The sequence below is a fragment of the Pecten maximus genome, chromosome 2 (genome assembly GCF_902652985.1).
Source record: "Pecten maximus chromosome 2, xPecMax1.1, whole genome shotgun sequence".
Lineage (NCBI taxonomy): Eukaryota > Metazoa > Mollusca > Bivalvia > Pectinida > Pectinidae > Pecten > Pecten maximus.
In genome coordinates this window covers 8670747-8685166 of record NC_047016.1, presented here as the reverse complement: position 1 = coordinate 8685166, position 14420 = coordinate 8670747, and the positions used below count along the sequence as shown (strand labels likewise).

General features: G+C 36.6%; 1 protein-coding gene across 1 annotated transcript; it reads left to right on the top strand.

The window, feature by feature from the left end:
• Positions 1-1822: 1822 nt before the first annotated feature.
• On the top strand, positions 1823-14378 carry LOC117316383 (tetratricopeptide repeat protein 21B-like; the record flags this gene model as incomplete). The annotated part of the gene is given in 9 exon segments (XM_033870926.1): positions 1823-1919; positions 2763-2845; positions 4471-4669; positions 6098-6182; positions 6600-6698; positions 8912-9104; positions 9954-10051; positions 13729-13836; positions 14314-14378. Coding segments are annotated over 7 exon segments (704 nt in total), but the record flags the coding sequence as incomplete, so codon positions are not given.
• Positions 14379-14420: the final 42 nt, after the last annotated feature.

Below are 14420 nucleotides of genomic sequence, written 5' to 3'. Positions count from 1 at the left end.
GTAGATTTTAAGAAATATTTGATTTTGTTTCCAAGGTCGTACTCAGGAAGGCATGCGTGAGCTGGATGTTCTGAAAGACAAGCGTGATGTCAACCTTTGTTCCACAATGGCACTAATGCTGGGTCATAAACAAACTCAGAGTGTTGGTAAGTTTTGAGGAAAATAATGAGTTTGATAGAAACTGTATCTTTCTTGTGATTCATTATTCAACAACACTGTCTTACTAAATTTGTCTTGGTCATGAACATTTCATCTGTGTCAACTTCAAAGGCTTTTTTAAATTACATTACATCCTACACACTTCCTGTTTAGTATAAACTGCCATTAAAGGTCTAGGAATAATGTTATGGCAAAATAATGTGGAAATGTTTTGTAATTTGATCAAATTTTACAATGTTATGGACTTAAATATTTTTGTATCCTAACTCACTTTAAAGATTTTCAAAGGTTGCAAAATCCATAATTCCATACCCTATCATCTGGTATACACAATCTTTAGATTGTATGTAGTTGAAAAAGAAATACCGGTACGTTCAAACTTTCGGTTGACTTGAACTGACCAGATCCGTATACATGTCTCCATCGTCTTTTACCTCAATCTAATTAAAATAAAATCCTCCATAGATGTGCTATTTACCTGGATTGAGCGCATTCATATTTTCGATTTTTTTGATTAGACAATGCATTTGCCATCCCTTTGGATCGTCTTTGCCGCCATGCCTTCTATTAAGATAAAGTCTGAAAAGAAAATGCAGACACTGTTTGTTTACTAAAATCATTCGTGTGAAAGCCACAGGAACATTTCAGAAAATGGCTTCATCTAAAAGTTTCGATACCTGGATGAAAGAAGTGCTGGAGAGGATTTTTTTTCTGAAAAAGACACCCGCACAACAAGTAATAAAAATAGCAGTTAGCATGCTGAAAGACTATCTTCGGAAAAAGCATTAGGAACAGTGGAGGATATGAACACTAGTTCTAGAGAAAAATTCTGTTATAATAAAACAGTTATTGTATGGGTACATCTGGAAATAGCACTTTTTTGTCCCCCTTGACATTAACTCAGCTTTGTCTCAGGGAAATAGTTCATGTTTCGGGGACAATAAAAGTGCTATTCCTCTCATACCCATACAATAAGTGTATGATATACTTTGCTTTCATTGGGGTACCCCAGCAGTGATTATTATAGTGCATGCTATTAGTTACATAAATAACAATATTTCTAACATATTTTTGTAATTTTGTTATCATTGGCTGTATTAGTTTCTTGTTTATTTTTACAGACAGGGAAGCACTGCAAGATTTGGATGCCAAATTAAAAGAGGAAAGAAAACAGGCTGGAGAATTGGTATGTTTTTTTATACCAACCATTTAGTAAGGGATTGGGAATCGTAATCGCTTTGTACATGTCCAATAACTCAAAGCTTGTGTATAAAATATCTCATGAATCCCTCGAAAGATTAAGTTCTATTCACAAGTTAGCATACCATCATAACATGAAGTTCTTCACACGATTATATTTTGGTTTTAAAAGTTAGAGGGTCAATGGCCCTGCTTAACTGCTTAGGGAAAATATTACAAGTAATTATAGTCAATCACATACAACATACACTATTTACTTATGAGCGTTGGGATATATTTTTGTTAGCCACCACTCACTTTGTGTCTATTTAACAAGATTTAGTTATCAACTCATACAAATCTATTTATCTATCTACACAACTCAGATCTGTAAAAAAAATGAAATTTCATCAACAATCAATATCAATATGATGCATCTGGTGTTGTTAAAATTCTATCATGCTATCCTCTCTGTGTTTCAGGGCCTTTATTATGCTGCCTGGTTTCTGTTCCACAGTAGAAAGTTTGACAAGGCCCGCGAGTATATTGACAGAATGCTCAAAATGAATACAACCAAAGATGTGAGTAGGGTTGGAAGAATAATGAACATTAGCACATCATTGAGAAAAATTTAGAGAATGATGAAAAGTGACATATTATTAGAATCTTTGGACAAAAAAGTTAAACAAGTTTTTGTTGAAAATATCTTGATTTATGTACATGTACATGGACTTTCCTGCCTGTATAAATGATCCCGAACATTGGTGGCATTACCAATAGAAAATAGTCTGATTTTTTTCCAATCAAGATCAATTTTTTTCCCAATCTGACCAGCAGATTGATTTTCGGGAATTTTTGCGGACCACTACTTCTGTTTATTACTTATCACTGTGACTTGGTCACCTGTGCACGTCTGTTTCATAGATGATTGATTTCGTAATTCAAATGTTCTCATGACACCGTAATGAAGTGGGTGTGCCAGGATGGCGCCCCACAATGATAAATATCACTCCAAAGAAAATTACAAAAGAGGATGTGGCTTTTGACTAGGAGTTTGGAACATTTTTTCACGAATATAAAGCAGAAGCTTGATGAATCACCTGTTACATCTGATAATGACGATTCTAACAACGATGGTTCAAAGCTTTCTAACAACAATAGGAATGACACTCTTAACAGTATCGAGGAGACGGTCGAGACCATAGACAATTACTTGACACAATGAGTTGGTATTTAACGATTGTAAAGATACTGAGAAAACCCTTTAATATTGATGTCTAATTGATTAATTGTAATTGATATTTTTACCAACAACTGAGACTCGTGATTAAAATATCTCTATATAGTGCATTCTAAGAAATGAAGCATTGTCTTTTTCAATGTGCTTTGATGTTTTAGCAGTTTTATTTTTGTCTTTGATGTAGGGTTTGGTGTTGAAGGGATGGATTGAACTCAACAGTGGCCGAGACCCCAAAAAAGCCATAAAATATTTTGATGATGCAATTGCGTGAGTTTCTGTGATTGTAAATTATTCCAGACATGGAGCCCTTACGTAAAGTGATAAAAAGATTCTAAGTCACATTGTTAAGCAAAACCAATTATTTTAGTTGAGCTGACTTAGAGGGCCAGATCTGTTTATATGCCCGTAGATTAAAGATGAGGTAGGCAAAAGGGAAGAATTTAAAAGTTCATTAATAATGGACAGACAAAGAGTTGAATTTCATCAGGCATGCATGAGTCATCCCATGGCAAATGGAATAAATATTGAAAAAATATTCTAAAATGAATGGTTGGTAAGACCCCAATGGAGAAATCTAGCTGCATTTAATTAAAACATCTCCTTGGTGAGTAACTGGATGCAGATGTACAGTGGACCCTCGATAATCCGAACACCTTCGTTCCCAGTCCAAACCGTCCGGATTACGAGTTTTCCGGACTGCCGAATTTTGTGTACCAGGTCAAAAAAAATTGTCGTGTAAGAGTTATCTCCCTTGATTATATACAATCCGGGACGTTTCATAAACACGTCTAATTGTCAGACTTTTTAACAATAAATATACTTATGTTTCTGATATGATTCTTGATTTGTTTTGTAGAAAGTAAAAAATAAACTATGTTTTTAAAAGAACATGTAAAGTGAAAGTTGTTTTATTTATAGTGGGCATATGTGACCTACAAACAACACACATGTGTCACATCCCGGAGGTGCACAAACAAGTAGAAATTACAAACGTTAAATACCTTAAATAAAATACCCGGATTTTACAACTTACCGTCAGTCCATGTTTTTTTTATGATTTTTACGTACCAGAAACCCCAAGCTATCTATTTAAAAGTACGCGACACCAGCGAGAACTACCCAAGATGTCCGATAATTATTAAACCCGTATTCACTTAACAATGTGACGCTTAGTTAAGTATCAGACGACTATTGACTAATTTGTGTGTAATCAACACAGTTCTTGTGATCACTGCTTAATACGTAAATGTGTATGTAATTAATAGCATGCATCTTTCAATGAGTCGTCGTTTCACGGAACGGTGTTACAAAGCCGATATCCGTGTTTACCCAATACAAGTGTTAATGATGTTGATTACCAATCATAAATTTATTACATGTATTTGAGATTGATTAATTATCGTATCACGTACTGTATGTTTGTGCATAAATTCTGTAACATTTAGGTCGTAGAGAAAAAGCAATGTACCGTTATAAAAACAAAAGCTACACATTGTAACACAGGTAAACACCCTGGGCTATGACCTGGCAACGGTCGCTATGACTACGCACAGTGTCAACCGATAGTCTGTACAGCTGTCGACACGGGTGACTTGCCCTGTGGTGAAAAAATCATCCGGATTATTGAGGGAAATTTACTAATGAAAAGTATGTTCCGTTCCCAAAATGGGCTTCCGGAATCGGAATCCGAATTTCCGGACTGGTGAGTACAAATAACGTTACGGAAATCCGTTCCCGTGCATTTCCGTCCGGACTGTGAGTTTTCCGGACTATCGGCGTCCGGATTATCGCGGGTCCACTGTATGTAAGATCAAGATCCTGATGTACATGTATTAACGTATGAATTAACTATCCCAGGATTTAAACTGTTACTTCTTTTCTTTATCTTACAGTAACGAGGGAGCCAGAGATATTGATGCCTTGTTTGGGAAAGCTAAATATTTTGAAGTGCGCCATAACTACACTGGGGCACTGGAACTGGTGAATCAGGTGATTGTTGGGTATCCCTGCCTTCATTCCTGCCCTTGTAGAGAAGATGAAGCTACAGCTGGCTCTGCAGGACTGGGACCAGACTGTGGAAACTGCACAGAGGTAAAGTCAAGGGTCATGACAAACACAGGGAGAGGGGTGGCTATTGGGATATTTGATTGTGAAAACAGCACAGGTGTGAGACAGGGATTTTTATTGGCATTTCAGTATACGTTTACAAACCAACAAATTGTTGAAATTTTATGACATTATTTTGTAGATCCAACCTTTTCCTCTAATATCAGTATGAATAGATGGAGTCAGTTGGTGCTTTTAAATGTTCTTACTGCAATATGTGATGTGACACAGGATCCTGAAAGTACCTAGAATAAACCCTGTGAGGTCAGAGGTTAGACCAAATGTACAGGTCGTCCGGGACAGGGATGACTATAGGGCTGGTATTTAAATGTGGAGAAAACACAGAGATGATTTTTAAGGAGTTTGATATTGGCCATTTTCAGTTTCCAGTTACTCTTGATACAGGTATGTTTTGGACTTTACTCTAAATTATACAAAGGTCAGATAAGGGTCAGATATCTGATAAATGGGTTATAACTAATGAGATCATAGGTCAGGTAAAAGAGTCGCTAAGGACTGTGTTAAGATATTCTAGACTGGAAAATCTTACAAAGTGATACATTGCAGTCAGATATAGCAGGGTTAGCAAAGGCCTTGAGAAAGCATTGAATTTCACTGTGGGCCTTGAGAAAGCCTTGAATTTCACTGTGGGCCTTGAGAAAGCCTTGAATTTCACTGTGGGCCTTGAGAAAGCCTTGAATTTCACTGTGGGCCTTGAGAAAGCCTTGAATTTCACTGTGGGCCTTGAGAAAGCCTTGAATTTCACTGTGGGCCTTGAGAAAGCCTTGAATTTCACTGTGGGCCTTGAGAAAGCCTTGAATTTCACTGTGGGCCTTGAGAAAGCCTTGAATTTCACTGTGGGCCTTGAGAAAGCCTTGAATTTCACTGTGGGCCTTGAGAAAGCCTTGAATTTCACTGTGGGCCTTGAAAGCCTTGACAACTGGTTTACAGCCTTGAAAAATCCTTGAATATTAAGGTTTCATTTGGATAAGTGAAGCCCTGGCCACTGATCATTTGGATTCAACTTTGTCTATGTGCCTCCCCTACAGATGTTAATAATTACCATGTCATGTTGTATTTTGATCAAGTAGATAGTTATAAGTTGTTTTTTTTTGTTCTCTTGTTCCCTCTCAAGATGACGGGTAAACTGGGCCTTGATTATTTAATTAAGACATTGAAAAAGCCTTGAAATGTTTCTTGAATTTGGTTTGACATAATCCTATGAACCCTGTATAAGGATTACTATAGATAAAAGCTAAAAGAACATTGTCATTTTGATACACATTTAATTAATTGTTGAAACACGATGTTGTACATGTGACAAAAACAAATACCATAGAGTACCTCATACTATGTGTTAGAATCTATCAAAAGATCGATAAGATTTTACATGCTAGTTTATATATTATACAGAGCCCTCGGCCAGGACATGCACTGTCTAGAAGCTCTGCGGTACCAGACCCTGTACTTGTTGTGTAGAGAAGGAAATTACTCTGAGGTAAATCAGTTCTCACTAACTCTTTGTAGTATACTAATTATAATACATTTAGATGGATACTTATTATCTGATTGACATGCTTTGATAATGATAGCGACATTCATCTCTATGTATCCGTATTGTTTTACACATTATTCTGTGTTGTATAACACTGATTGTTTTAAAATAAAATCACAGTTAAAATGTATTCCTCTTGTGCAATATGCTGTATGTAGGTAGAAACCATGGTAGTCGCAAAAAGAAAATGTTAACTCTTACTCATTTAAAACAGCAGTTGTCAGTCAGACTTTTACAAAGAAAGAAGATAAAATGCCTGAAAAAGAATGTGGATAACAATTTGCACTAATGCAAATTGTAGAAGCAAATTTGATATTTCATTTTTACTTGTCATTTCATTTCTGAAAGTCTCTGTTTCAGGCTTCTACAAAACTCGGTGACATAATAACAACCCTAGACAGATCTGAACCAAGGAGTGCTAACCTCTATCACAGTATGGCCCAAACATTCTGTAGGATAGTAAGTATGGCCCAATATTGCAAATATTCTGTAGGACAGTAAGTATGGCCCAAACATTCTGTAGGATAGTAAGTATGGCCAAACATTCTGTAGTACAGTAAGTATGGCCCAAACATTCTGTAGAACAGTAAGTATGGCCCAAACATTCTGTAGGATAGTAAGTATGGCCCAAACATTCTGTAGGATAGTAAGTATGGCCCAAACATTCTGTAGAACAGTAAGTATGGCCCAAACATTCTGTAGGACAGTAAGTATGGCCCAAACGTTCTGTAGGATAGTAAGTATGGCCCAAACGTTCTGTAGGATAGTAAGTATGGTCCAAACGTTCTGTAGTATAGTAAGTATGGTCCAAACATTCTGTAGGATAGTAAGTATGGCCCAAACATTCTGTAGGGTAGTAAGTATGGCCCAAACATTCTGAAGTATAGTAAGTATGGCCCAAACGTTCTGTAGGACAGTAAGTATGGCCCAAACCTTCTGTAGAACAGTAAGTATGGCCCAAACATTCTGTAGGATAGTAAGTATGGCCCAAACATTCTGTAGGATAGTAAGTATGGCCCAAACATTCTGTAGGACAGTAAGTATGGCCCAAACATTCTGTAGGGTAGTAAGTATGGCCCAAACATTCTGAAGTATAGTAAGTATGGCCCAAACGTTCTGTAGGACAGTAAGTATGGCCCAAACCTTCTGTAGAACAGTAAGTATGGCCCGAACATTCTGAAGGACAGTAAGTATGGCCCAAACATTCTGTGGTACAGTAAGTATGGCCCAAACATTCTGTAGGACAGTAAGTATGGCCCAAACATTCTGAAGGATAGTAAGTATGGCCCAAACATTCTGTAGGATAGTAAGTATGGCCCAAACGTTCTGAAGGACAGTAAGTATGGCCCAAACATTCTGTAGGACAGTAAGTATGGCCCAAACATTCTGAAGGACAGTAAGTATGGCCCAAACATTCTGAAGGACAGTAAGTATGGCCCAAACATTCTGAAGGACAGTAAGTATGGCCCAAACATTCTGTAGGTTAGTAAGTATGGCCCAAACATTCTGAAGTATAGTAAGTATGGCCCAAACGTTCTGTAGGACAGTAAGTATGGCCCAAACATTCTGAAGGACAGTAAGTATGGCCCAAACATTCTGTAGGATAGTAAGTATGGCCCAAACATTCTGTAGGACAGTAAGTATGGCCCAAACGTTCTGTAGGATAGTAAGTATGGCCCAAACATTCTGAAGGACAGTAAGTATGGCCCAAACATTCTGTAGGTTAGTTAGTATGGCCCAAACGTTCTGTAGGATAGTAAGTATGGCCCAAACGTTCCGTAGGATAGTCAGTATGGCCCAAACATTCTGTAGTATAGTAAGTATGGCCCAAACGTTCTGTAGGACAGTAAGTATAGCCCAAGCATTCTGTAGTGTAGTAAGTATGGCCCAAACCTTCTGTAGTATAGTAAGTATGGCCCAAACGTTCTGTAGGATAGTAAGTATGGCCCAAACATTCTGTAGGACAGTAAGTATGGCCCAAACGTTCCGTGGGATAGTAAGTATGGCCCAAACGTTCTGTAGTATAGTAAGTATGGCCCAAACATTCTGTAGGATAGTAAGTATGGCCCAAACATTCTGTAGGATAGTAAGTATGGCCCAAACGTTCTGTAGGATAGTAAGTATGGCCCAAACATTCTGTAGGATAGTAAGTATGGCCCAAACGTTCTGTAGTATAGTAAGTATGGCCCAAACGTTCTGTAGTATAGTAAGTATGGCCCAAACATTCTGTAGGATAGTAAGTATGGCCCAAACGTTCTGTAGGATAGTAAGTATGGCCCAAACGTTCTGTCGGATAGTAAGTATGGCCCAAACGTTCTGTAGGACAGTAAGTATGGCCCAAACGTTCTGTAGGACAGTTAGTATGGCCCAAACATTCTGTAGGATAGTAAGTATGGCCCAATATTACAGATATTCTGTAGGACAGTAAGTATGGCCCAAATTTTCTGAAGGACAATAAGTATTGCCCAAACATCCTGTAGGATAGTCAGTGTGGCCCAAACATCCTGTAGGATAACAAATGTGACCCAACTGTTCTATAAGATAGTAAATATTGCCCAAATAATTTGTTGGATACTAAGTATTGCTGACAGATTTATCATTGTATGGCTCAGTTGTTGTTTGATGTATTAATACATGATAAATGTCATTGTTATACATCTGTCCTGTTTCAGTGCGGGAGGAACCAGCTGGTCTTACAACAGACTTACACATTAATGGAACGTTGTGTTCAACAAAGTCCTGATACTGCTGAGTATGTAAACGAGCTTGGCTTTCAGCTACTGCTACAAGGCAAGGTTAAAGATGCCATGAGATGTTACAGAAACGCCATGAAAATGGATGAAACTAGTGTGGCTGCTCCTACAGGTACAGTTTCATCCCATTTGGGAAGATATCGGGCAGGAATCCCAGTCAGGTATCTACTCTCACAGTTTAGATATCAGGGCTGGAATGCTAGGTTGCTGCCATCACATATAAGATACCAAGCTGGAATCCACGTTAGATTTTTGTGGTCACAGAAAAGATTTAGGCAGGAATCAATGTTAGATATTAAGATATCAGACAAAAATTTGTTAGATTTCTACCCTCACAGATAAGGTGTCGGTTTGAATCCTAATTAGGTTGTTGCCCTCACAATCATACCTGGTAGGAATCCATGTAAGGTTTCTGCACCCTCACTGATAAGATATCAGGCTGAAATCGTAATTAGGTTTCTGCCCTCACATATAAGATATCAAGCTGAATCCATGTTGGATTTCTACCTTCACAGATAACATATCAGGCCGGAATCCTTGTGTAAGGTTTCTTCCCTAATTCACAGATATTTTGTGTTGGGATTCTTGTTGATGTTTTGCCATCACAGTTAAGATATCAAACAGGAATCCATGTTAGGTGTCCTCTCTCACAGATAAGATACCAGACTTGAATCCATGATATATTACTAACCTCACAGGTTAAGATGTCTCCTTTCACATATAGATATCAGACAGTAATCCCAGTTTGATTTCTCCCCTGTCAGATCCTTATTAGGTTTCTACCTTTACAGGAGAGTTATCAGAATCTGAACCAGAGTTATAGTTTCACAGTTAGTACATTTGTATGTGTAATATACGTAATGTATTAACAAACAATTTAGACTGAGTACATGTAGATATAGTCCAGATTGCTTGATATAAAATTTCCTCCAAACATTAAGAGATTTGGTGTATGATACAGGGATCATCCGGTGTCAGCTTCTGGAAGATCAGTTGGATGAGGCAGCTCAACAGCTGGAGTTCCTTAATGAGATACAGCAAAGCATTGGCAAGTCAGCAGTAAGTTTTGTTTGTGTGATGTACTTTTATGGTGTATAAAGTAGGAAGTGTTTGAACTGTACAACCCAGTAGACACACTGCAGACAAAAATAAATTGGCTTTCAAAAGAAATTTTAATAGTTTATTAAATTATAATTGTTAATAGATATATACATAATGAATCGTAAATTGTTTGGGAAATTTTGGTGGGGTGCTTTAATTTTGGTGTTTATAATTTTGGAATTTCCATCAACCTTGTTTAGAACTTTAGCATATTTCAATGTTAATGTTGCAATACTGGTCTCCGTCTGAGTCTGACAGAGAGAAGCGTGTGAAATCATGGCAGTTGACAAGCAGCAATATTTACTGTGACACATACATTGTACAATTGACCAAGCCATTTTTGTTTTACAAGCGCCAGCAAACCTATCCTGTATGGTTATGTTTTGACTGATTGAATTTAAGAAGAATCAATCAAAAACATGTGAACTTACCTGAGGCACAGTATGAGCAGTACTTAACACAAACATTCAAAACAAAAGTTTACAAGTACAAACATTATAAACACAAATTGTAAGAACCATACCTTTATTGAAGAAAAGAAAAATGGCAATTTAATGCAAACATGTCGAAAAAAAGGCACATTACCTAATTTCCCAACTGGAAAAAACGATGTGTCCGGAATATTGGTGTTTTATTACTGACAACATTATAATTTGGTGTGTTAAAACCATAAACCAAATATATAATCACAGCCAAAATATCCCAGTCCCTGGTATACCTAGAAATATTCAGCCTCATTAAACATTTAACCAAGGTTTTACCCTCTATTTAGAAGTATATATTGCTGTATTGTCTGTGTACTGCCTACAATATTTTTAATTGGACATACTTTATTAATATCATCACCATATTTTCAGTGTGATAAGACATCTGAGTGATGGTTTGAGTTAGAATTATCATCAAGGTGCTACAGTAGAGAAGATGACTAATATTCCTTTAATCACATTTTATTCTCAACTCATACACAGGTACTAGAAAAGGTAACAATAGCACAGGACACCAGTAGTACTACAAATTATAGTCTCAACATTCATTTGATGTAGTTACCAAGTTGGTAATAGCATAGTTTTATTTTACTTTTAATTCATATGCCTGTTAAAATGCTGAATCACTTATTCATTTATTTTTTGTATTTCATAGTAAGAGTAGGATTTTATTAGAATTAATTCAAGGGAGGTAACTCTACCACAAATCACTTGTAGATTGTACTTAAGACCTTTTTATCCACATAAAGTAGATAGCCATGTCACTTCACAGTTCACAACTTCATCCATTATATAGAATGACTCATCAATATTTTGCTTCATCCATTCTCACATTTGGAACACAAAATAAGATTTATATTTTTTCAGAATGATTACTGTATACGTTAAATTGTCTTGGTGGAAATACAAGTGAGCTTATGTCATGGTGTGGCATTCATCATCCATTTGTCTGTCCAGTGCCAATATTTACATTTAATTAACATGTTAACAATAACCAAGAGGTCCAGGGTCATGTTATTGGGCCAGTTGTATGCTGGGATGGAGGGCTACCAAGTTTGTTTGAATGAATGACAAGTTCACAGGAGTGAAATGTTAAAAAAATCTTTAACCCACTTCTTCTCAATAACCAATTGTCCTAAGATCATGATATTTGGCCAGTAGCATGCTGGGAAGAACAGCTACAAAGTTAATTCAAATGAATTACCTTGACCTACTTCAAAGGTCACAGGGGTCAAAGTCTTCTTTAAACAACTTCTTCTCAATAACAAAGAAGCCTAGGGTAATGATATTTGGTCAGTAGCATCCTTGGCTGAAAAGGTATCAAGTTTGTTCGAATGGACAACCTTGACTTACTTTCAAGGTCAGAGGCATCAAATGTGTTTAAATATGTTTTATCCAAATAGGCAAGAGAACTGGGTTCATGATAAGGGCCAAGCATATGCTTGATTGAAGGCCTACAAAACTTGCTGACATGAATATACTTAACCTTCTTATATTGATGTGAAGAGGTATTCAGCTTAACTAATAACTAATGAATGACATAATAATGTACATCATTTTGTAGCCTGTGAACAAGCAAGCCCATTTGATCTCTTGTTTATATTTAGTTACTTACTAGAATATCTTCAGCAAGTCTGATCATTCATATAGATTGATTACAAACTAGTGTTACTATCCATACAGTGTAATTATTGAATTGTGCTGGGTGAAGTTTTGTGATGATTTTCCAATTTTTACTTGGAGCCCATCTTTGTCATTTCTCAATAATTAAATTATATCAACCAAATATATTAAAACAAGTTACAAAAGAGATTGCAGTATGTTATTATATAAGAAGTTTTTGAATTATGAAATGTATAAATGACAGATGGGAACTTGTCCATTGATTAATCTTGACTATGGATAGTCCTGTAGCTACATTATTTGTGTGTGTACCTACCCTTTATTACTGTGCATACCTATCCTTATTTGTGTGTGTACCTACCCTTTATTACTGTGTATATACCTATCCTTATTTGTGTGTACCTACCCTTTATTACTGTGTATACCTATCCTTATTATCCTTATTACTGTGTGTACCTACCCTTTATTACTGTGTATTATACCTATCCTTATTTGTGTGTACCTACCCTTTATTACTGTGTATTATACCTATCCTTATTTGTGTGTACCTACCCTTTATTACTGTGTATACCTATCCTTATTATCCTTATTACTGGGTGTACCTATCCTTATTATACCCCCGCAACGAAGTTAGGGGGGTATCCTGGAATCAGGTTGTCTGTCCGTCCGTCTGTCTGTAGACACATTTTGTCCGGACAACTCCTCCTATAAACCGATGGGCCGATTCCAATGAAACTTTACACAAATATTAATGATCATGTGTAGATGTGTCTGCCATTTTCTTTTTCTCAAAATTATGGTTGCTATGGCAACTGGTCACTATAAACAGGTTTTCCAATAAGAACCATAACTTTAAGTTTGTCCGGACAACTCCTCCTAAACTGAAGGGCCGATTTCAATGAAACTTCACACAAATATAGAGGACCATGTGTAGATGTGCATGCAACTTTCTTTTTTTTGAAAATTATGGTTGCTATGGCAACTGGTCACTATAAACAGGTTTTCCGATATGATTCATAACTTTAAGTTTGTCCGGACAACTCCTCCTCAACCGAAGGGCCGATTTCAATGAAACTTCGCAAAATTATAGAGGACCATGTGTAGATGTGCATGCCACTTTCTTTTTCTCAAAATTATGGTTGCTATGGCAACTGGTCACTATAAACAGGTTTTCCGATAAGAACCATAACTTTAAGTTTGTCCGGACAACTCCTCCTAAACCGAAGGGCTGATTTCAATGAAACTTCACACAAAATAGAGGACCATGTGTAGATGTGCATGCCACTTTCTTTTTCTCAAAATTATGGTTGCTATGGCAACTGGTCACTATATTACTGGGTTATCTTAGTTAGCCTCTAATAAACAGTTCTAATTCACCATTGACCAGTGCAGATTACGGGGGTATTAGTCAGTCATCCAGGCGCCAGTTCTAGTTATCCTTATTTCTGTGTGTGCCTGCCCTTATTACTTTTTGTACCTAGCTATAATTCACAGTTCTCCAGTTATAACTTAATGTTTCTGCCTTAGGAGCTATCATACCTGAGTGGACTTCTAGCAATCAAGCGTCGTCAAGGACCAGAGAAAGCCATTGAACTGCTCAATTCTGCCATAGAAGTTCACTTCCAAGGACTGAAGGTGAGGGATGGCTTATACTATTTCATTAAATGAATATATTACTTTTAATGATACTGAATCGGAGATTTTCCTGAGTAGAGCTAAATATTTTTGCCTTGCCAATGACAAAAAGTTGGAAAGGCAAGTTGAGTGTTACTTTTCTTCACAGCAACACTTCAGGTAATAATAATTATTGTAAAATGTCGGATATTTATACCATTTATTATCCATTCTCTACAATAAAATCATTACTTCATTAACATCATTTTTGACATCTGACATTTTATGCTAAAGATGCTTTTCCTTATATAGCGTAAAATTTCTGAAAATGATAGAACCATGATGAAAATATCTAATAAGTGATTTAATTTGAAAACTTGCCCCCACTCTCCCTGCTAACGAGCAATAATCAAAATAAGTTTAGGAATATGTTTAATGTCTTATAGTATTGACTTCTCACAATGTGTGATATCCATCACTCTATGTTTCTGTTACCAGGGATTCCCTCTTGGAAATCATTATTACCTGCTTCTGAACCCTGACTTCCTACTACAGATCATCAAAAAGTTTAAATAGCAACCTCGCAAATTTTTAAATTTTTGTTA